We start from the raw sequence: 22584 nt of genomic DNA on the forward strand, positions 1-22584 counted from the left end.
TCTGCTGTTGGGTGTTAACCTCAATTCCTTCACAGCATATGATTCAGAACCAGCCTTTTTTCTGGAAGAAAACATCTGCAATATCTTCCTAAATCTAGCTCTGCTGACTTACCTGCAGTTACCTCTTCCAATTTGTGGATAAGCGTGTAAAAAGAAGGAAGTAGCCCTTCATTCCAGCAGTGTCCTACAGGAAGTCTGTAGCAGATACTGAACAGGCTCAGCAAAGCAGCAGCTTTAGGGAAGTACCCGTCTTGAGAGCAGAGTACTCACAGGGAATTCTCACAGGTTTTATATGCTCTTTGTTTGTGATCTTAAAACAAGGACTAGGTTAAAGCAGCTAATTTAGAATTTTAGAAACTGATTATGCAAAGCTGCTGGAAAGAGATAAGCATTAGATCTAAAATTGACCCCTGGGAATAACAGCTTTATTTTCACATCAAATAGAGCTGCCAGTTTGTGTCAGGCCACCTATTTCTGTTAACCTAGTGTTGCTCTGCATCAGTACAGAAAATTTTTGTCTAAGAGATTTCCAAAAAGGAAATCAGAACTGATAGTTTTTAATAGCTGTTAGGAGCTTCAGAGGATGGCTCAATTACTTCTAACAGGGTAAGTATCATTGCTTTACAAGCACAAATAATCCATCTTCAACAAGTAAACATAATAACTACAAGCAAGCACACGATCCCTTTCCTAACTGTAATAGGAGAATAAAGGCTCCTTTATTAGAAGTAGATTAGAAACTAGGCATGCAATTATGTTGTGTTAGACAGCTAGTCATGCTTGCATGGATAGTTCTTCTTAGCCTTGCTAGGGAGAGTGAAGAATGCACTAGCCCCTTTCACTGAGAGTTGATGAATGATTCCAAAACTTGTGATTTGGTAAAGAAAGGAAAACTTACATCCCTGTTTATGGGGAAGGTTGCAACACATGCTCAGCTGTTTAGACCTTAGAGATGTTACATAAGTGAAGTTATGAGTGAATGCTGTAAGAAACTAGACGTTCTGCTTTGCTCACAGATTTATTTAAGAGGTAACAATGAGTAGTTCAGTCAGGTAAAAAATAATTTAGAGATAAGCAAAAGACAAGTAGATGTTTAGTCAGATATCTTCCATTGGTTAAAAAATGGCAATGTTCATGTAGTACTGTACTATTAATCACAGCATTTAGAATGTACTATTTCTACTTCCTTTCTGCTCACTTAAGCTATAACCAGCCTCTATGCACTAGCTTTCTCAACTGCCACCTACTGTAGGGAAGAGATCCAACATAAAGTTCTGTGGTCTAGAAGATTACATCGGGCAAAGCATCATAAAGCTCTAGTTTACAGACAGATCTCACATTCCCCTATATTAACTCATCTTTGAGGAACCCCAGCGCTGGAAACAGAAGGCTGTTGTCAGTCATGCTTTTCACCTTAGCCTACCTGGGGAACAGATGAACGCTGACTGTTACCAACTGGCCTTAGTTTTCTAGAAAGTTAGAAACCTGGATTTTTCTGCTATAGGCTGCAGAACATGCATCCCCTTCTCAGGTGTGCTTGACTTTGTATTTAGACTTCAGCCACAGTACTACAGTATAGCTAACATCTGTATAGCTGGGCTTGTCACAGTGAAAACCAAACTGCTAACAGCAGCAAACAAACACCCGTCAGTAGGTTGCATCCAAGAATTTGCAAAGCTTTGCCTGATAGCCCCCAGCAAATAACACTATTTACAACTGAATACAGCAACTATAACAGAAAGGTGCTTAAGAAGCTACTGTTGTCCTTCAGGGCAAAATGTTGCTTTTCTTCGTGCATGATGTTGAACTTGAGCTAGTTACGGATCTCAGTGCAGAAGTTACAGTTCCAATTTGAACAGCAAGCAGGAAAGGTAAAAAAAAAAAATGCTGCAAGAATGAGTTTCCAATAGGTTTCTCAGCTTCCATCTTCCACCTGTAAGCCTTCATAGCATGAAGATTTGCTGAACTGAGTCTCACTGTATCTGAGAGATTGCCAGTTCTGTCAGTAGCATCAGCACTCTAATCATGTACTGGCTTTGTAGAAACTGTTTAAAGAAAAAAAAAAAACAACAAACAAAGTAAAACAGTGGTCAGATTTCCACACCCTTAACTGGTTGGAGACCAAACACTAGGAGCTCCTTGGGATTGCAGCTGACAGAGAAGCGAACTGTAAGGTACCTTTATTGCCATTTTGACTCTGGCTATGGAGAAAACACTCCTGCCTAAATCCTGTGCACCAGTTGGAGCCCCCCACCTTCTGCTCCAGTCCCATGGTACTAGAAGAGATGGCCTGCTCCTGCTCTGGCTGGTTGGAGGAAGGAGTCCTAGCACTTCTTGGTTACTTCCCTTCTTTAGGAAGATAAGTTAGGCTGCCACTTTCCTCAAGTACCCATATTTGCTATACAGATGTCTGAGTTAAACTCAGTTACAACTCTTCCATAATGGGGCTATGGAGTTCATAAACCCCACTTTCTAGAAAATGCTTTCTCAGGAAGTCTGAGAATCTCATGTTTACCTGCCTGAAACACAAAAAGTTGTTTTAGCCACTCTTAAACTGCTGCAGGTAAAAAAAAATAGGCAATGCAACACTAATGCTCAGTGCTTTGTAATTGTCCTACCAATGGCCAAAATTGTTAAGAGATGCTTTCCAGCAAAGCTTAGTTTTTCAGAATTTCATCTTGGTACAGAAGTCTTGTTACTTATGATGGAAAAAAGGTGCAGTGATAAGTTACAGATTTCCTGCACTGAGAGGAAGCAATACCTCCATAATGAAGGAGGAAGGGAGGGACCAAGATCTGGAAGACTTGAGAATTCAATCAACTTCTAGTAGGAAATTATGCATAAAAAGGAGGCAGCTTTAATCTTTAAAAGGAAGGCATTTTTAGTCAGGTACAACTATTTGAGTTGCCCAGTATTAGTTAGGATAACATGCTATCTGAAACCTCACCTTTATAATCCCATCACAGTGTGCTGAGGCAATTCCTGTAGAAACTTTGACCAGTTTTGTAGCTGACAAGTGAATCTTAAAGTGTCTGTGGAAGTGAGAGTAAAGGCAGTCCATAAAGACATCCACCTCTTCTTGAGTGATCTCTCCTGGAGTTTTTTGGACAGTGTCCCACAGAGCTTTTGCATCCTCTGTGTGAATGGCATATGAAATATCCAGAGGCTGGGGCAGAGAGGGAACAGAGAAAACGAGTTCCATGGCAGATGAAGTTTTGTCCACTTTGTATCCAGTCCACAATGCTGCCATCCAAGTGAGAATGAGAGGGCTGATGACTAAGCGACGGAAGCAGCAGTCAAAAGTCTTCTGAAACCAACTTCCAACAAGGGATGTGTAAGTCTCTGCCCCATTAGCAAGAAACAAAGGTAAACACGTGAAGTCCTCCAGCACATTCATTGAAAGATCATCTCCAGCCACACAGCAGAACCATCCTGACCATATCAGTTTCTCTTCTGTTTTTTTCTGGGAAGCAGATGATTTCAAGGAAAGCTGGATTGGGGAAAAGAAGCATTTGAATGTTACAGAGCAATTTTAACTTTTTTTTTTTTTTAAAGTTGAAGATGGGTTTTATTATTTCAAGAACTTGGTGGAAGAACTTGGTGTTACTCAGTCTATCCATTACATCCCTAAAAGGTGTGATCTTTGGGAAGAACGCTTTTTACTTCACTAGGAACACTCCTCAAAGCTGAGTTTATGACGCTTCATTTGGAAAAGCAGGTGCATGGTACATCCTGTAACCATAGCCATACTGAGGGAGCTTGGCACTTCACTCAAGGCAAAGCACTGCAGAAGTACTAATTGGATGGGAGCTATGGCCAGGAGGTAGGATCATACCAAGTTTATCCATGAAGTTGGATAACCCGTCAAAGTTCTTGCAGTAAATTGAGCTGAGTTAAAACATGAGGAGTGCTCCTTGTGTTCCTACTGTGATCTGACAAGGGAGTTGAACTCAGAACTTCAAATTTAAACACACACATTGGTGTTATGAGATGCTCCAGATGGCCAGAAGACACTTCTATTAAGTCTCAAGAGATACCATAGTAATTATTCCATATAGCTGGGACTTTTGAAGTGGATGGGGTGATTTATGACAGCAAAAGCAGGCTGCAAGATGCAAGTAGTAGTAGTAGTCCTCAAGGCTGCTGGCGAGGCCCCTTACCTGCACGAGAACTGCGGCGTGGTCCTGGTCGCTGCCCCTCAGGTCTGGCAGGCTGGAGACAGCCACTTTGATGCCCAGCTCGACCCCTACCTCCACCGCCAGCCCTTTCTGCTTCTCGGCGGCGATGAAAGCGCCGAGCTGCCGGCCGTAGTCCTTCAGGTGAGCGCTGGAGAACTTGTACAGAGGGGTCACGCTGTACAGGGTCCATTGCTTGCGCAGAAGAAACGCTACTTTCTGCAGATCCGCGTTCTCCTAGGAACAAACGAGAAACAACGAGCGATAGCAACGCTCCCCTCGGTCCCTTGGCAGCGCTGAGGGGGCGGCCGGGCCCCGGCCCTACCTGCGAACCCGGCGGCAGCGCCCGGCCGCTGGGGCTGAGCCCGAGCCGCCCGCTGAGCTTCCTGAGGAGCGGCCCCCGCGACAGCCGCCCGGCTCCGGAGATCCTCCCGGCCACGGAGAGCCGCCCGCTGCTGGGCAGTGTCCGCGCGGCCGCCTCGGCCGGCTCCATGGCCCCAGCCCCGGGCCGCTCCCCGCCGGGCGCCGTTTGAACGCGCGTCCCGTCTGCCCCCGCGGCGCCGAGCACCGCCCCGGCCGCCATCTTAGGGGCGGGCGGCGGGGCTGGGCCGGGAGGGGTTTCGCGTTCCGGCGGCTTCTCGCTGAGGAGAACCGGTGCTTGTTGCTCGTTCTTAGCAGCTTGCGGGTCTCTTTCGGTTCCCTCCGTCCGTGGGTGGCTCCGCAGCATGCCCTGTCCCCGCGTCCTGCGGCTGCTGCGCGGCGGGCTGCCCCGCCTCGGGTGGGAGCTGGCGCGGCCGGCTCGCGGCTCTGCCTCGGCGCCCGGGGCTGCAGGTGAGGAGCGGCCCTGGCCGGCTGCCCCCTGCCCCTTCTGCCTCTGCCCCTTCTCCCCCGCCGCTCCCGGGTCAGGGGAGCCCACGCTGGAGGGCAGGGCCTCAGCTGTCGGCAGGAGTTACACCTGAGCCGCTTTTAGAGCGTCTTCACGCAGAACTCATTTTTACTCGACTCTTGGTATCTCACAGTGAATTGGGGTTCAAAAGTACATCGAAACCCATTTTGTAGTTTTTTTCCCCTAGCTTTTACTTTACATTTGCATATTCTTTCTTCCCCTGGCATGCAAGATCTATAAACAACAGGGGGAACTGAATACCTAACATAAGAGCAATTACAAAACAAAGCTTCTTGCTGTATGCATTGCTTCCTTAATTGTAGAGGCTCTGATGAATGTAGCCAGGGAGACCAGTTCAAATATATATATATATATATATATATATATAGTCAATAGCATCCTGTATTTTTTCTTGCAAAGTGATAGTCTAAAACATTCTCTACATGATGTGCTTGGTTCTATAACTAAGCCATGTTGCTGGGCATGCTGGGGTCTACAGAAAGCCTTCTGTAATTGTCATGAATTCAGGCCTTTCACTTGTTGTAGACAGGAAACTTATTTAAACTGACACAGTGGGTGTCAGTATGGTTTAGTTTTGGCTTCCCAAGTCCCCTTTCAGCTGTGTCTTCTGGTTTTAAGTGCAGAATTGTCAGCATGTTTCAGGGCTGTTCTGAGGCTTTTGCTTCTCCTATCCCTGAAATTAGCTGAGCAAGTTTACAGCTAGGCTGTGCTCAGATTTCTGTGTGGAAGTATGACTGGGACATAGCACTAATTCATTCTTTAAAATCTGTTTTGTGCAATTTCATCTCATATTTATGTACCAAGGTCTCATAGTGGTCATGATGGGATTATGTTAAGTAATTTCTTCATGTGTATGTCCAAATTGTATTTGAACTGCTGAAAAAAATCACAGCACTGCTTCATATATTGGTTGTCTGCAAAAATTATAAAATAACATTTGTATTTATTTATTTGAGACTTCAATAGCTTTGTTGCTCGGACCAACACCTGTGGAGAGTTGCGTTCTGCTCACGTGGGACAAGAGGTCACTCTGTATGGGTGGATTCAGTATCAAAGGTAAATGCAAGCCAAGCTGAAAACTGAGATGCTTAATTGCCAGATCCAGTGTATGTTCTAGGCAGGTGTTTTTTTATACTAGAGGTTACGTTTTCATATCCTGCAGTGGATATTTCCGACTAAAACAGTTGAGAACCACGACAGAGCAGTATTGAAAAATTTTGAGCTTGGTACAAATATTAATTGATCTTCATTCCACCCCTGTGAAGCAGTTAAGTGTTACTACCTTCATTGTACGTAGGAGGAAATAAATAATAGCATGTTTATCACAGTTCTGATGGCTGTGAGCAAATAATTTATTTTATATAGATTCTTTAAATTTTAAGCAGATGTTTTTGTTTTTTTCAGCTACAGCATGTGATGATGCATATTTAAAGTATGCATGCTTTTCTCAAAAAAATAAATATTATGAGAAGCTAGTAAACAGAGGATGAAACGTTAATTCCAACAGTTGGCTGTAAGTGATGCGATATAATCATTACGAATGCAGGTGTACATTTTGCAAATATAGGGTGGAAAGCATACCTGCAGTATAATTCTTAAATGTTACGATCCTGGGTATGTGCTTGTAAAAAGGAGATAGGTCCTATGGTTTTAATGAAATTAATTAGCATCAAAAGTAGCCTTTTGCATTTTACGGTGCAGTGAGGCTGAGTTTCATCCAGCATCATTCTGCAGGGATGGTCTGCATGGATTTCATGAAAAGGACTTGAACGTCTCATCTTTGAGCAATCATAGGTGCAGTTCCAGGAACAGAGTTATGTTTGTAGCAGTGACGTTGTTGTGCTTTTGCCTTTAAAGGCAGTCAGAGCATGTACATCAATTCATGATGTACAACGGTAGCTGTCACTACTGCAGTTGAAGAGATCAAGATTTGTGATGCTGGGTCTAGGAGCATGGATTGCTCATGTGAAACTTCTTTGAGATTAGTGTTCTTGTTATTATGGTTGTGGGTTTTCTTTTTGTTGGATTTTTAAAGTGGGGGGTATCCATGTGAACTTCAGTTTTATTGCTCATCTAAATGTGGATAATGTTTCTCAGCAGGAAATCTCTAAGAATTGCATGTGTTCAGAGTCCATGCTCTATGTGGATTAAGGTTCCAATCAAAATACTGCCTCTCCTAGTTATTTGCACATTGTCTATGACTATGAAATCTGAAACAAATTGTTCAAATTAGGTTTGGGTGTGGGAAAAGTATGTGTATGTATGTTACTTTGGAAGTGCCTTGAGGTATTAGTCACAAAATATAGATAGTAGCTAGTTGCCACCTGCTTTAGCTTAAAAAGCAAAGACAACTGGATTCTTGATGAAATTATTTTCTTTTTGTGTTTTTCACGGATCAGACAAGGCCTGTTTCTGGTTTTGAGGGATTTCCAGGGACTCACCCAGATCATCCTTCCACAGGATGAGGTAAGTGCTACCTAAGTATGAGCTTTTTCTCCTCTGATAGCTTGTGTCCAGCAGGTGTTGAGGGCAGAATGAGGTCTTTGGTCAGATGGAGGGCTCTGACACACAAGCAGACTTCAGCGTTATGAGAGCCCTCCTGTGATGCTGCATCAGAAGCGTTAATGATGTTTCTTCTGTATTATAAGCAGTGGTCCCTGATTCAAACAGGCCATTAACAAATGAGCTTGGAGCTTGGTGCTTTTGTCCTGTTCTTTGAATTTCTGAGAAATGTTGGCATCTTCTTGCAGGCACATTCCCACGTGAGGAAGCTGTTGTCCAACGCGCCAGTGGAGTCTGTTGTGCGAGTGACTGGGATTGTCTCTTCTCGGCCCACAGGGCAGGAGAACCCGGTGAGGATTCTGGGGTCTCTCAAGCTTTTTATTCTTGTGGAACAGAGCACTGGGTAGTGGGTTTGTGGTGGTTTATGTGCATCATAGCTTTGCCACAGGCAGTTTTGTTCTGAGATGTGTGACAGCCTGTCCTCAGATAATGTGAGGCAGGAATAACTGCTATGACACATAACTTAGGGGAACATCACTGCATGTTACAGGTGCCCACGAATTAAGTCCTACTCCAGCCCTTTGAAAGGATAATGAAAACCACTGAAAAACTGACTTTTTCAGTCTTTCAAATTTTGGTTGGGATAATTTCATTTTCCTGAAAATAAGTGCTGTCACCGTATGTTCTGCAGTACGTGATGACCTGTTTCTCATTTAATAAAGTTTCCTGTCCTCATTGTATAGGAAACAGGTTCAATACTTTTATCAATGTGCATTTCTCAGTTTTCATTGTAATCAGCTGTAGGTAATCTGTTAGGATTGTGTGCGTCCTGCCATCCTGCATCTTTGGCAGGCCTGGGGAGAGAACCCTGGTTTTATGACTATAATTTTTATATTTATTTATTTTGCAGTGACCATTTACAGATGTCCATAAAGGATGCTAGCTTCAAGCCATGTTTTTATTTATTTTAATCAGTTATCATTTTGCTGGAAGTTTGTGTATACTTTCCCCTAGTAAATAGAAAGAGTTCTGTAGGATCAAGTGAACTTCAGCATGGCACAGTGTTAATTTGGGAAAGCCATCTGCTTTCCCTCGGGATTCAAGAAAAAGAAGACTACTTCTGAGAACTGGTGTGAGGAACTTCTCAGAACTTCCAGTTCTGAACAAGCTGCCTTTTTTGACTTTTATTGAAGGGTAATGGTGTTGCTGCTAATGCACTCTAAAATTCATACCGTGTTATTTTGCTGGAGCTAATGGCACCAGTACTTTGTCCAAATGCATGTGCCCTACCAGGATCTGGGCCTGACCGTTCGTCTGTGCTCAGCATGTCATTGAAGCAGAAGGCAAAGGAAAAGCAATTTTATTTCTTGTGGAAAAGAACATGTCATTTTTGGTGAGCTGGCTTTTTTTTTTTTTTTTTTTTTTTTCCTGAACAGAAGGGAAATCTAGGAGAAATCTGTCCATGACAGAAGATCTCTGAATTATACTGTGTTAGAAGGCAGGGAGGATAATCATATGGTTTTTTTTTTTTTTTTCCTCCTGATCATCTGTGAAATACCTTTGCGCAGTTTTTTTTCCCCTAAGTTTTAAATCTAATTTTTTCTTGCTTTTTGCTCCAGAAAATGCCAACTGGGGATATTGAAGTGAAGGTGGAGACTGCAGAGATCCTAAACTCCTGCAAGAAGCTGCCTTTTGAAATCAAGGATTTCATCAAGGTGTCTGCATTTTTCTCTGGCACGCAAGTAGTGTTTTTTCAGTAAATCGAAAATTTGCCCAGGGTGATTGCAAAACACCTGCGAGAGCTTCATCTGATTCTTTCCAGCTCTGCTTTGGAGGAAGGGTGGCATTTAAAATAGGATGTGCTTATTGTTAGCTGTGAGGTTATAATTCTAATTGGACTTAAGCAGAAAACAAGGCTTGAATGATTCCAGTGCAGAGGGTTTTGAAATATCATTGTAAGAACAGATGGTAAAGGGAAGAGTGGAATAAATTCAGGCTATGCTAGCTCTTTTGAGTGTGAAACAGAACCTGCCAATGCACTGCTACATTTTAAGTCAAGGCTGCTTAGTCTTATCCGGACAAGTAGCTAGCTTGCCAGAGGATTTTCTTCCTCTGTAAGTACAGAGTCTTATAAAAGGTTATTTTTAGTGTAGTCTCTGTGGTGTCTGAGAGGCATCGCTGTTAAGATCTTCTCTATGCCATTGAATATGACTGATAAGTAAGAGTAGGAATTGGGAGAGCTGGGTCCTGTTCCATGTTACAGGTTCTGGACAGTTCTCACCATCTGCAGTACTTCAGTTTTCCTGTCTGTAATACGAGCATCTCACCATTTGGTAGTTCCTTCAGATCTGTGTATGACACTGCTTCTCCACGTAGAAATCCTGAGGAGGATTGCTAGAGTCTGTTGCAGTGGACTCATAATAAGGAGGGCTGAAATCCTGAGCTTTTTTGAGGCTACTTTTACGATAGAATAAATCTGTCATCTTTTCTTAAAAAAAATAATATGTCATGCATGGAGATGCTCTCAGTGGCCGATGTTTCTCCATGCAGGTTGTAGGTAATGGGTGGGTTGCAGCAGCTGAGCAGTATCCTTTCTTAGCTTCCCCCCTTTTTTTTCCTGTGGCTTTGGGAGGAGCTTCATTGGACATGCAGTTTGATTTTTGTCCTTTATCTCCAGAAATCAGAGGCTTTACGCATGCAGTATCGCTACTTGGATCTGCGCAGTTTCCAGTTACAGTACAACTTGCGGCTGAGATCCCAGATAGTGATGAGGATGCGGGAGTATCTGTGTAACCTCCATGGTAAGAAAAGTGCTTGCCCAACAGTGTGTAGCAAATGGCATTTTAGAGTTCCTTTATACCCTTTCCTGTTGCTGGAGAGGTTACCAACCTACTTAAAGCTCCAAACAGTTTCCGCTTGATAAGAATGTGTCTGCTTGCAGTGGGGAATTTAGGGAGATGTTGGCAGGTCTAAAGAACAAAGCATGTTGAAATATCTTAGCTATAAAACAATTGTTTCAAATAAGCCATATCCAGATATTTAAGTGAACAAAGGCTTTTTGCAAGTAGTTTCCCCCTTTTGGTCACTTAAGGCATATAAGTGGGATTGAAGGTCTGTTTAGAAACCCAAAGCCTAGTTCAAAATGGACTGTGAATTAACAATTTCTCAGCCTGTATGGAGTCCTCTGTCATCAGCAGTTCTGGCAGGCCTTGGGGGAGCTCAGAGTCTTTAAACTTCGCGATGCACAAGTTAGAAACAGCAAAGCCTGCAGATTTGGAGAGGCTACATTGTGTGCTAGATTACCTATTGAGCTGACTAACTTAGCTATTCTAGCCTACTTTCTGTCATACCCGTTCTTTTCCCTGCTGTCACCATATTCTGTATCTGAAGCATGTTTTTTCTTCCTTAGGGTTTGTGGATGTAGAAACTCCAACACTCTTTAAGAGAACCCCAGGGGTATGTATGCTGTTACCAATGCATTTTAGCTTACTGCTATTGCCTTGGCAGTTCATGGTTGGATTATTGTCACTTGCCACTAACCTTCATGCTGTTCCCTAAGTAAAAGCTTGTGTGCCGATTTCTGATACAAAGCGTTGATCCTTCCAAAAGTAGAGAGAGTGAAAGGGAAGATGTGGCACCTCGTGTCTTAACCTTGAGCCTTCGATTACTATAAAAGAAAAAAACTTTTGTAGAGCATGTTGAATGCAAGTCCTGTCCTGGGACAGATTATCAAAATCTTCCTCTAAGCACAGTTTCCCTAGCATTTCTCTCTTAACTGGTAAGTTACTGCAGTGGTAGTACTCAAGCCATTTTAACTTCTGAGTTCCTTTCTTTCATTTCCAAAATAATCCCAGGCAAGGGAGCTATAGACCAGGAACTGTTGATGCAGCCAGCATAATGGAATTCTTGCATGTAAACCCCTGTCATGGATTATGGATTGTTATACATTAGTCTTGCCAAGCAAGAGATGTAGAAACCTCCTTCTGGATATTTCAGATCAAGTTGGTTAACTGATTATTTACTATAGAAACAGCGATTTCCCCACAAGTAGTAGGATTTTATAATAGGGGAAAATAGGTCCTTTCCTCTTGCATTTCTAGGCTGTGATGGTAGCCTAGAATTTCTAGATTTACTTCTGCAAAAGAGCTGAGGCTGTGTAATTGCCAGGCAGGGAATCCAGACTATCAGTGATGATACCATACACCCAGTTTCTCCATTAGATATTTATGCAAGAGTTAAGTCCTGTATGTGTCCAACCTAATGGCTGCAAAAAAGTCCGAGATGTTGATACCAGATTTGAACTGACAGTTGAGCAGAGCTCAGTGATAGAGGTTTCCCTGTGGTGGGAGCGAAAGATGGCAAAGGAAGATGTTTTAGAGAGTATTGGAGACTTCAGGTACCTTCAGAAGATTTATAATCAGGCCCTGTAAAGGCCTCAGTTTGCTGCAGTTCTTAGGGAATTCTGAAGAAAACATGTATTTCATTATCAGTTTATTCGATATATTGCTCTTTAATTGCTGGAAAGTTTGGTGTTTCTTCAGTATTTCTGTCTTGCCTAGGTGAGTGGGAGGAAGTCTGTAGAGTGTGGAAAATGTGACAGATTAGGATACACATGCTCTGATTTTTTTAATTATTGTTTGTATGGTGACTTCTTTGTACTTTAAGAGGGGTGCTCAGACACTCTCCTCAGTTTTTAATTTTAAGTTTCTCTGGTTGAAAGCTTTATACCCTCCTTCTGACAGAGGACAGTAATCTTTTTCTGAGTCTTGGTGCCATTTCTCTGCTGTGCAGCAGCCTTCCTTCACGTATCAGGTATTTCTTTCTCTCAGAGCTGAGCAAATTGCTGCAGCATTTGTTTCTCAGCCTGGACTGTGACGCTAACCAAGATTAAAGCCCATATCTCATATGAGGCAGCGGAGAGCAGGAAGTGTCAGGGAAGCAGAAGCAGACCCAGATTTCAAGGGATTATTAAAGTTTTACTAGATGTTGCAAGAGGTCTCTGTCTGCTCACTTCCAAACGCTATTTATAGCCTGGTGATACAACTGTTTGGGTCACTCGAGGAAGCACTGCACTGACCTGTCTTCCACTTAGCTCTGCTGCCAGAGACAGGCTGGTGGGAGCAAAAAGGTTGATACCTCTGACCTTACTAGCTCCCTAATGCTCAGAGAAAGGAATATCCCCAGTTCAAACACACATTTGAAGATGAAATAATGGTATGCCGAGGCTGCCGAGGCTGCAGCCAGCCCATGTTGCAGTAGATGAGCAGTCTGGAGGCTTGCACAGGCAATAGCCTGATAAAGTGGCAAGCTGTTCTATATTTTCTCCTACTAGCTGCTAGTCATTCCACAGCCATCCTCCAGCTACCTCTGTAAGAGTGTAGTCTGTGTTATTTTACACTGAAGTTTGTGTCACCGTGTGCATCATCTCTGGAGTTGCTTCTTAGTTCTTCGGAACATTGTCACACAGCTGGACTGGACGTGGAGTCTGTCCTGCTGGAAAAAAAGATTTTTGGCCAGTAAACATGATAAATGGTAGATGGTTGTAAAGCCTATGTGGGTGTGCAGGTCTATATGAAGTGGCAGTGTAGTAAACGCTGTATTTTACCCTTTACTTTCCTCAGCGATGCCCCAGTTCTCTGGCACAACCTTGGTACAAGTGTCCGAGCAGCCAAGATGGATTTATAAGGCAGAAGCAGTAGACCAGATGACAGAAATATAACTGCTCCTTCTCAGGATCTTGAGAAAGGACTCCGCCATGCCAGCCCAACCATAGGCACATAACTGCTGGTTTCAACAAAAGGATCCTAGCCCAGGCTCGTGGCTAGCTTGCCTACAATTTTGAAGGTAGAGGTCCAGAACTAAAACACCAGCCTCTGAATCTTAGTGTTTAGCTTGGCTGCCCATGGAAACAAGGCGGCAATTCTATTGTTCTTCTACAAAACTTTGAAATCCCTTTGTAATTTTCCTCAGGGGCAAAGGTTTTGAAAACAAGAAGTTCTTGGAGTGAAGTACCCCCATTGTAGAGGGAAAGGCTACAGTGTGACCTTGTGCTGTCAAACAAAAAAGAATCTGTGAGAGGAAGGGTGTTGTAGAATGCTCCATTTGAGGCATTTTATTGGATGGGCTGATTGTAGGAAATGGAAATCTCTATTCAGGTACTCAGGTGAAAAAGTTCAGGTGACTTTTTCTTTCAGATCAATTTGTTATCCCTGATGAACTTTATGCTTTTGCCATTCCACGTCCACTTGTAACATTATGAGCAAGTAAAGCCAGGATGAGAGAGAGATGAATCTGAAAGAGAAGGGGGGAAAAATGTAATAAATCCCAATAATGACTCTTGGAAGGCAGTAGATCTGTGTGCTAGTTATATTCGGGTCACCTTTCTTTCAGTTGGGAATTGAGATCACTAGCTGAACTGTGTGAACCTATCTCTTCTTTCTCATGCCAGGGGGCAAAAGAATTCCTTGTGCCTTCACGGGAAGCAGGCAAGTTCTACTCTCTGCCTCAGAGTCCTCAGCAATTCAAGCAGCTCCTCATGGTTGGAGGCGTGGACAGGTAAGAGTTACTTGAACTCCTGTTCTCTGCGTGTCTTGTCCAGTTTGTTTCTTTTGCTGTGTGAGGTTTTAGAGACTTCCCCAAGAACTTACTGCCATTGGCTTTGTTTCAAAGATGGATCCTTAATTACTTAGAATTATCCTAGGCCAGGCTCATTAGCAGTAATGCTGCCTAGTAAGCAGAAGTTTATCCTGTTTGATAGTTGAAATCTTCACTGTTTTAAAATGGAAACCTGATCTTAAGCACAGACGTAGGAATAAGCTTTGCAGAGACAGTCTGCCTGAAGGGCAGAAGATAGAGTGTGTGATAAAAAGCCTCATCCAATGTATCCTATAGAATTAACTGAGATGAGGCTGGTCAACTGAAGGTGACTGAGACAAGGTAAGTACATCCTCCAGATGCATTGGTACAAAGCTTTTAATTGGGCTTGTTCCTCCAAATAGAACTAAAGGAGAGGGAGATATTCCTGCAGTGGGCTTCAGACCAGGTCTTGACTGTGAATGAATTTTGTATGGCCCTCAGTAAGGTCCATGTTTGGAGTGGAAGGTGGGAAAATGTGTTGCACATGCCCTGTCAGGGCACAGCTCACCTGATAGCCTCCTTGTGCCTCTGGAGGGTATGGCTGGACAAGGATACAGCTGCTGATACAGCTGCTTCCACTCAAAGTTTCATGCTCTTGAAGTGATGGCAACAACCAGGGCTATGATAATCCACTACGTAGGAAGCCGAGCACTCTTTACTGATCAGTTCTAAAGCCACAATTTAATTTAGGGTACTTTAAGTTGGAGTCTAAATGTAAGTACTATTGCAGGTACTTTCAGGTTGCTCGCTGCTACCGAGATGAAGGCTCACGGCCTGACAGGCAGCCTGAATTCACTCAGGTAACCACCTTGCACTACCTTTCACCCTCTGCCCCACACAAACCAACCTTGTAGCTGTTTTACCTTCCAAAGGCCTGATGTCTGCTGGTCCTTGCACTGCTTGGGGGTTAGAATGTTGTTTGTTGCGTGTTTCACAGCCACAGCCCCGTGCAGTTGGTTTGGGACTTGCACAGGGTAGTTATGGTCCTTGGCTGACTGAGGTACCAGTCAGTAGATCTGGGATTGAGTTGCAGCAGTGATTGTACTTGATGATGCATGTCTGCTGCTGTCCTGCAGAGCTGGGCATCCTGTTCATCAGCCTTGAGAGCCCAGGCAGAGTTAGCTCGGTCCATTCAAGGCTTCTCTCTCCGTCCTTGGCATCATTACCTCATTTAGTACTCTGAGGAGGTCGTTGCCTGAGTCAGCAGGCTGTAGGCAGATCATAAACATACCCCCAGTCTAATGTAGTCATGCTATGATTTAATATTTTGTTTCCTTTTATTCTGGCTTAAAAGCTTCTTCAAGTAGCAGTGCAAAGACAAAAACTGTATCTAATGTGGAATCTCTCTTATTTCCTATTTTAAGATAGATATAGAGATGTCATTTGTGGATCAGGCTGGGATCCAGAGGCTGATAGAGGGCCTCCTGCAATATTCCTGGCCTCAGCAAAGGGGTGCCATTACAACTCCTTTCCCTTCCATGACCTATGAGGAGGCACTGGCTGACTATGGGAGTGATAAACCAGACACCCGTTTTGGGATGAAGGTGAGCCTTGCCTGTTGGAAACTTGCAGCTTTTCTATTTCTCCGTTAGTGTTTTAAGAATAATCTTTGATCAAATCACATATACATGGTTAACTGGAATTCTTAATTATGTAACATACCCAAGGTGTCTTTCCCATCATCACTGCTTTGCATAGGTCATGATCTCTTAGAGAAGAAAAGGGTTGGCTTGTTTGTGGGAAAATGCATATTTTTAGAACACTTTATTTTGAAGATAACGTCTCCTGTTTTTTTTTCTGGCTTCCTTGCATATTTGTCTCTGTAGTCCTCTGTCTTCTAATGGTTATTCATGTTGGGCCCCATTCATTTCTTTCTGTAAACCTTTCAATTTCTTTGCGTAAGGAAGCTGTGTCTCAGGGAATGGTTTCTGAAGGCAGTAAGACCCAGGAGTAGGATTTTTGCTTCATGTTCTTTTCATATTCTTCCCACCACCGCTTTTTCCTGTGTTTTCTCCTTGCTCAGATAGTGGATATCAGTGATATTTTACGAAGATCGGACATTCAATTTGTGCAGAACGCACTCAGTTACCCGCATGGCACTGTCAAAGCTATTTGTATCCCTCAGGGAGTGGTAAGTGATGCTTTTACATAATGCGTATGTTTATGAAATAAAATACCAATTTGAATTCCTTTGTTGGTATGGAAATGTTCCCTGCTATGACTGGGGGAGTGGTGTCCTTCAGGGAACTTGGGATTTGTTGTGTGTGACGTCAGGTTGGGCTGAGGGTTGTTAGAAGCAGGGGAATGGAGGTGATCAGGCGATGGGAAAAATGGATTTTGTAATATATTGTCCTCATGACGGCTGGGAGGAGAACAGAGCTGCAAGGCTGCGAGGATCCTTGAGGACAGGGAAGCCTCCTGGGGATTTGGCTTGCTTATGTCAAGGGTAACATCATAATAATAAATTGTGCCCTGAGAGAAGAGATTGAAATAGAGCCAGGTGTGGCACTGCTCTCTTCTGGGCTAATGAGAGAAAATTCCATCTTGTTTGCTTCTGTTGTGTTTGTGGGCACTGCTCATGCCTCGTAATGAGATTGTCACCAACCAAATCCAAGGCTAACAGTAGATTGAGAACCATATTTGACATATCTGGGCAGGGAAGCAGATTTAATTCTGGCTGTGAGCATCTTTGCAGCATAAGCAGTAAGGGGAAAAAGCGTGCACTAGACACCTAGTTTTATTTGGGGAATAGGACTTCCTTTGGGGATTCTTTTAATTTTGGCAGAAAGCACTAGTTCCTGGCTTCCCACGAGAGGGCACTAAAGGTGTGCATTTGCAAAACAAGTGGAATCTGGAGCCTCTCTACCTTAAAGTAGCTTAAAAAAAATCAAGAACTTGATGGAGATTTTCATATCTACTGCATTTCTCTGCATATGAGGATCAGCCTACTCTGAGTTTTGCCTTCACCATCAGCAGTGTGGTGTTGTAACCTTGTTCCTGCTCTGTAACCCACATGCTGGAGGCAGTTAGTTGGCATGATCTGACACTACTGACTAGCTACATCTGGTCTGTAAGCAGGGAGAACAACTGCTGCCTAGAGGGGCAATTTGGAGAAGACACTCAGCTGCAGTCTAGTGCTGCAGGCCCTCTTATTCCACAGCCATCATACAAATATTGCGCTAGAAACAAAAGAACTTGAGAGCTTTGGAAACAGCTCGGTCAATAGATTTGAATCCTGGCTTGGCTTTCCATAGATTTTGCTGCTGTTTGATGCATCTTTTCTTGCTCTTTCCCCAGAGGTACCTTAAAAATAAAGATCTGGAGTCATTAAAGGAGTCTGCAAAATCCCAATTCAACCAGGTGAGACAGAAACACTGCTGAAGCATTGGCAGCAGCAAATGGTGAGCTGTGTATAAAACCACATGCAGGTAGAGGAAGGCAGAAGAGCTGTTTTTAATAAGGCTATTTGCTGAGAGGCAGTGCTGGAACGTGTCATGGTTCCAGAGAAGAGACAGCAGCACTGAACTGAACATATTCTTTTATTGATCTTGCATTAGGAGGTCATGGACGTTATCTGCAGGCCTGATGGAAGCTTGAAGTCTCTGCTTACAAAGCTTCTTGGCAAGGAGCAGCAATCAGAGCTCATACAAGCGCTGAACGTGCAGGTGGATGATGTGGTACTGCTGGCAGCTGGAGAACACAAGCGAGTGGTAGGAAGCATTTCTGGGTGTCTGTGCGAGTTGAATGTCACTGACAGCTTTGAGGTTACCTGTCCTTAGCCTAATTCCTCTGACCATTACAATAGGGTCATCGTCTAATTCTTTGTTTCTCTGGATTTGAAGATGTAGCAACAACAAATAATACGTGAAATGTACCTATTACTTTCATTTCCACCAGTCAACTTCTGGGAAGAACTTGCAACTGAAATGAAGGCTGGAATATAAAACAGGAACAAATTGGTTGCAAAAACCAGGTCAGCTAGGTAACTGTCTCCCATAATGAGGTGACAGGAGCGAAGCATGGCTGTTTATTAGCAGCAGGGAGAGGAGATTCTGTCGCAAGCCTTCTCTATATTCCTGCCAGTAGGTGTTGCCTTCCAAGCACTGCATGTGTCATACTTTGCATGATTGCCAAAGCTGTGTAACTACTTTCTGTGCCTTCATTTCTCTGCCTGTTAAGTGAGATCTGCTTCCCCAGTTAATCCACGTGTGTAGAGCCTGAGGTGTCAGTCTAGGAGAGCTCTGTGAGGATGGAACATGTGGAAGAAAATGTACTTTCTAACTCCTTATTTGGCCTTTTTTTTTTTTTTGTCAAAGCCTGCCTCAGCAGGAAGGTGATGTCTTTTAGGAGACAAGGCAAAAATGTTTTTAAGGCAGCACCACAGTACAACTAATGCTGTCTGTGATGCTGCAGCTATGAAAAGCTCATGTACGATGTATGGCTGATGTATGAGCAACTTCCTTGGCAGTAAATTGCCCTTTCTCATTAGCTCCTTTCTTTTTTGCAGTGCTCTGCATTAGGAAGCCTGCGGTTGGAGAGTGCTGACCTCCTGGAGGCGGCTGGAATGACACTCCGTGATCCTACAGCTTTTCACTTTCTGTGGGTGGTAGATTTCCCACTTTTCCTCCCCAAGGAAGAGAACCCTGCTGAACTGGAATCTGCTCATCACCCCTTCACTGCCCCTCATCCTGCAGACACCAGCCTCCTCTATTCTGACCCCACAAAGGTAACTGCCATGTCGGCACTTTTACAGCTGTGTTTTGTGGAAAACTAGGCAAGCAGCAGTCCTTTTACTATAAAAAGGGATATTTTGTGGAATCGACTGCATATTATACTTGTCTGTTTGGAAAAGATTGCTTCCAGATTATTCTGAATAGCAAATACCAGGTATGCCCTCTGTCAGAAAGGGTGCGTTGGAAACAGTTGCTTGAGGTGAGGAATCTTGAATTCTGACCCATCCAACATTGCTTCAGGTTTTGACTAACTTTACAGAAGGACTTGTACTGGACCAGTTTCTGTTAAGCTATACACCACACTGAGGTAGCATGCACCTCTGTCAGCTGCAGTCTGTACTTCTGGTAGGACTGCTACTTGAACTGGGACCTTCTCGTGTGTGGGCTTGCTGTCACGTTACAGCATGGAGCCCGAATTCCAATCTGCTCTTCAAAAGGCAGTGAGAAAGCCACAAAAGCTGTAGATGTGTCCATGTGATATCTTTCCTATTTGTGCCTTGTTGAGTATTGCAGAGCAGGAGTCCTGCTGGGGCTGGAACTAGGAGAGGAGCACTGGGGAGACGTGCAGTCTGCCTTGCTCCGTGTGTGCTAGTAGGACTTCGTCCAAAGCCAAAGGAAATGAATGGGAGTTTTCTCTTGGGCTTTTGTTGCAATCTCTGTACCTGTTATTCCAAAGCTAGAAATCTGTCACCCCCGGAGGAATTCAGTAGAAAGCTTTATCCTCTTTAGTGTTTTGAACCTCTTATTATGTGTCTGTGAATGTATGAGGCTCCACTGAGAAAGCAGTGTTGTAGTATGTCATGTCTGCATTCACAGCATCATTGTTGTGTCTGTGCTGGTTGGTACTAAATGCAGTTCTGGCCCAGCTTTGCTAAGGTGCTCGTTCATTTCTTTTCCCAGGTCCGTAGCCAGCACTATGACCTTGTGCTGAATGGCAATGAAATTGGAGGTGGCTCCATCAGAATTCATAATGCAGAACAACAACGTTTTGTGCTGGAGAAAGTGCTAAAGGTAATGCCTATAGATGTCTCCAACATCCTCTTGAAGTTTTAAATGAGTACTTCATTTAAATATATTTCAGATTCTGTAGAAACATAACTCCTAGTCCTGAGAGACGGATGATTCCATTGTACTTTTATCTTATGTTGCTAGCAGGAAGTGTTGTCTGTTCAGTGACATTTCTTATGTAACTTTGCAGGAGGACTCAGAGGTGCTTTCTCATCTGCTTGAGGCTCTGGAGTTTGGAGCTCCTCCCCATGGAGGAATTGCTTTAGGTGAGTGCTCTGTAGTCATCCACAATGTAGGTGTCTTGGGCGTTTCTTCTGCCGTATTAGATCTCACAAACAAGCCCAAGAACAAGTTTGTTAGCACAAGCTTTGCCTCCTCCTGGCAGGGATGGCTGTTTTGGTGGTGCCAAGTACCAACATCAACATGGTAACACTTTGTGGGCTTCTATAGTGTTTCTGTTTTTATGTAGCTGCTTTATGGAAGAAACAGAGCACTCAACTCCAATGCAGAATGTTTCAGTGTTCCTCTCCAGTATCATACGTGTTTTAGTTATTATGCAAGGACAAAATCGTGTTGGTATCTCTAAGGACAGTTTTTATCTGCTGTACTACAAACAGCATGCTCACTAGCATTAGGTCATCTTTATTCTCCTTCCTGTGCAGCCAGAGCATGTTCTCTGACTGCATGCCCAGAGGGCTGGGACAGCACGGTACTGTTTCATGCCCTGGGTCACTGCCACAACCTCGGCCTTTGCTTCAGTCTCACTTGCCATCTGTCTCTGTTTCATTCACTAATTCAGAGAGCTAAACTGGCTCTAAGCAAATGCTGTCAAGGTAGCTCCCTGATCTGGCTCAGCATGGATCTGATGGATACCCGTGCCATGATAGGAAGCAGATAAAACTCTGGAGTCAGAGGGGTATGAGGAGATGGCAGCACTGACCTAGGTGTTGAGGAATGGCTTCTTCAGAAGTCATTACAGTGCTGTATATGGCATTACAGGAATGTCAGATTGTTTTCTTAGAATCTTTCAGGATTTTGTTTTAAAAATGAGCAATGAAAGAGTAGCACCCAGAGGCTCTTGTTTTTTTTTTCTCAAATCCTCCTAGTTTAGTTCTTCAGAACTGATTGAGCAAGAGCTTTGTCTGAGCAATTAAACAGAGCACTGATGGTGTTCCTGTCACTTAGTGGCCCTGGCATTGTTATTCTCTCTCTGCAAAGGTACTGCCCCTGTCTTGCAATCCATGGTGTGTCACAGAATATTTTTGTAACATTGAGAAGCTTTGTTTTGCTTGGCACTTCTGCTATCTAGGTTAACTATTACTGGTTGAGATTATTTTTATTTGCTTCAGTTTTATTCTTAATGTCCCAATGCTCTGTTTTTCTGATTTTCTGAATTGGAGGAAGTAATACAGCACTGTAATTCAAGTGGTTCATCAGTTTGTTTTCTGCTTCTAGGACTTGACAGGCTGATCTCTCTCATTGTTGGTGCTCCAAGTATCCGGGATGTCATCGCTTTTCCTAAATCATTCAGGGGACGGGACCTGATGGCCAACGCTCCAGACTATGTCACTCCAGAAGAATTAGAGCCATATCACATCCAGGTTTCCTGGCCTGTTGCAGAAACAGAGGCAAAGAAAAACTGATTTATAGCCTGTGATGTGAGCTGAGCTGTTTAAGTAGAGATGGTTCCAACTTCTAATACTAGAGGGCAGCTCAAAAAACATCAGCTGTTATGGGAGGGTCAGGGGAATACAACCCCGCTGTGCCATGGCAGTTTCAGAATTGAATGGGGAACAGACATGAGAGTTCTGATAGGAATTCCCCTTTGGGTTGGTAATGGGAAGGAGAAGTACGAAAGCGAAATCAAAAAAACATAATTTCAGTATACGATATTGAGACTCTTGCCTTTGAGGTGTTACACTGAAGGTGGGATTTCTTTTTCCACTCCCCGCTTTTTACGTGTCCTTTGTAAACTATTTTTCCTCACATCTGGAAGAGATAGTGTACCAGAAGATGTTCCTGTATTCCCGATAATCACTGAATCCCTGTTAGCTGAGAACTGTTACAACAGCGTAGTGCTGTGCTGGGAGAAGCTCTGGGTACTTAATAACGAGACTTCAATGCAGCCAGCAATTTGTCTTACGCTGGAGGGTACAAGATCATCCAGAACTCGCCATAGGGAGTTCATATTTGGCAGTGTTCCCTATTCAAAGATGGGGAGAAGAGCATGCATAGCAATTGCAACAGTTGTCCTTATAACGCTCATCGAACAGGAGTTGATCTGTCTTTGGGGCCTGTGGTCCTGTCACTTTCAGAACTCTAGTTCTGAAGTTTGTATCCTTTCTAAATAAAGTTTATCTGGCAATATGATTTTGACTGAGCTTGGCTTTGGGCTTTTGCTAACAAGAATAAAGAACCACCAGTTCTTCTCTAAGACCTCTGACCCATCCAGGAGGTGACAAGAAATCCGTGACAGCAGGACTGCCAGTGCCTTGTGAGTTCTGCAGCCTCCTGCAAACCTGCTGCTACAGCCGTGAGTGATGCAGCTGCAAGCCCCTTGCAGGTGACACTGCCAGCAGGTGTTTTTATCTCTGTGTGTAGGTTGGATAAAACAGAATTGGCG

At 43.6% G+C, this 22584-nt stretch overlaps 2 protein-coding genes across 2 annotated transcripts; one reads left to right on the plus strand and one right to left on the minus strand.

Annotated features, from left to right (window-relative positions):
• Positions 1-1003: 1003 nt before the first annotated feature.
• CENPL (centromere protein L) lies at positions 1004-4777 on the minus strand. Its single transcript, XM_035333126.1, has 4 exons — positions 4501-4777; positions 4161-4412; positions 2948-3490; positions 1004-2045 (listed from the first exon to the last, which is right to left on the minus strand). The coding sequence occupies exons 1-4, from the start codon at positions 4756-4758 to the stop codon at positions 1974-1976; spliced, it is 1125 nt and encodes a 374-aa protein (XP_035189017.1). The 5' UTR covers positions 4759-4777; the 3' UTR covers positions 1004-1973.
• DARS2 (aspartyl-tRNA synthetase 2, mitochondrial) lies at positions 4748-22331 on the plus strand. Its single transcript, XM_035333122.1, has 17 exons — positions 4748-5006; positions 6039-6138; positions 7482-7548; positions 7833-7934; positions 9204-9299; positions 10262-10385; positions 10994-11040; positions 14033-14139; positions 14951-15020; positions 15585-15764; positions 16244-16351; positions 17518-17580; positions 17778-17930; positions 18728-18946; positions 19854-19964; positions 20152-20227; positions 21417-22331. The coding sequence occupies exons 1-17, from the start codon at positions 4901-4903 to the stop codon at positions 21602-21604; spliced, it is 1917 nt and encodes a 638-aa protein (XP_035189013.1). The 5' UTR covers positions 4748-4900; the 3' UTR covers positions 21605-22331.
• The last annotated feature ends 253 nt before the right edge of the window (positions 22332-22584 follow it).

Source organism: Oxyura jamaicensis, chromosome 8 (assembly GCF_011077185.1).
Source record: "Oxyura jamaicensis isolate SHBP4307 breed ruddy duck chromosome 8, BPBGC_Ojam_1.0, whole genome shotgun sequence".
In the NCBI taxonomy this organism is placed as follows: domain Eukaryota; kingdom Metazoa; phylum Chordata; class Aves; order Anseriformes; family Anatidae; genus Oxyura; species Oxyura jamaicensis.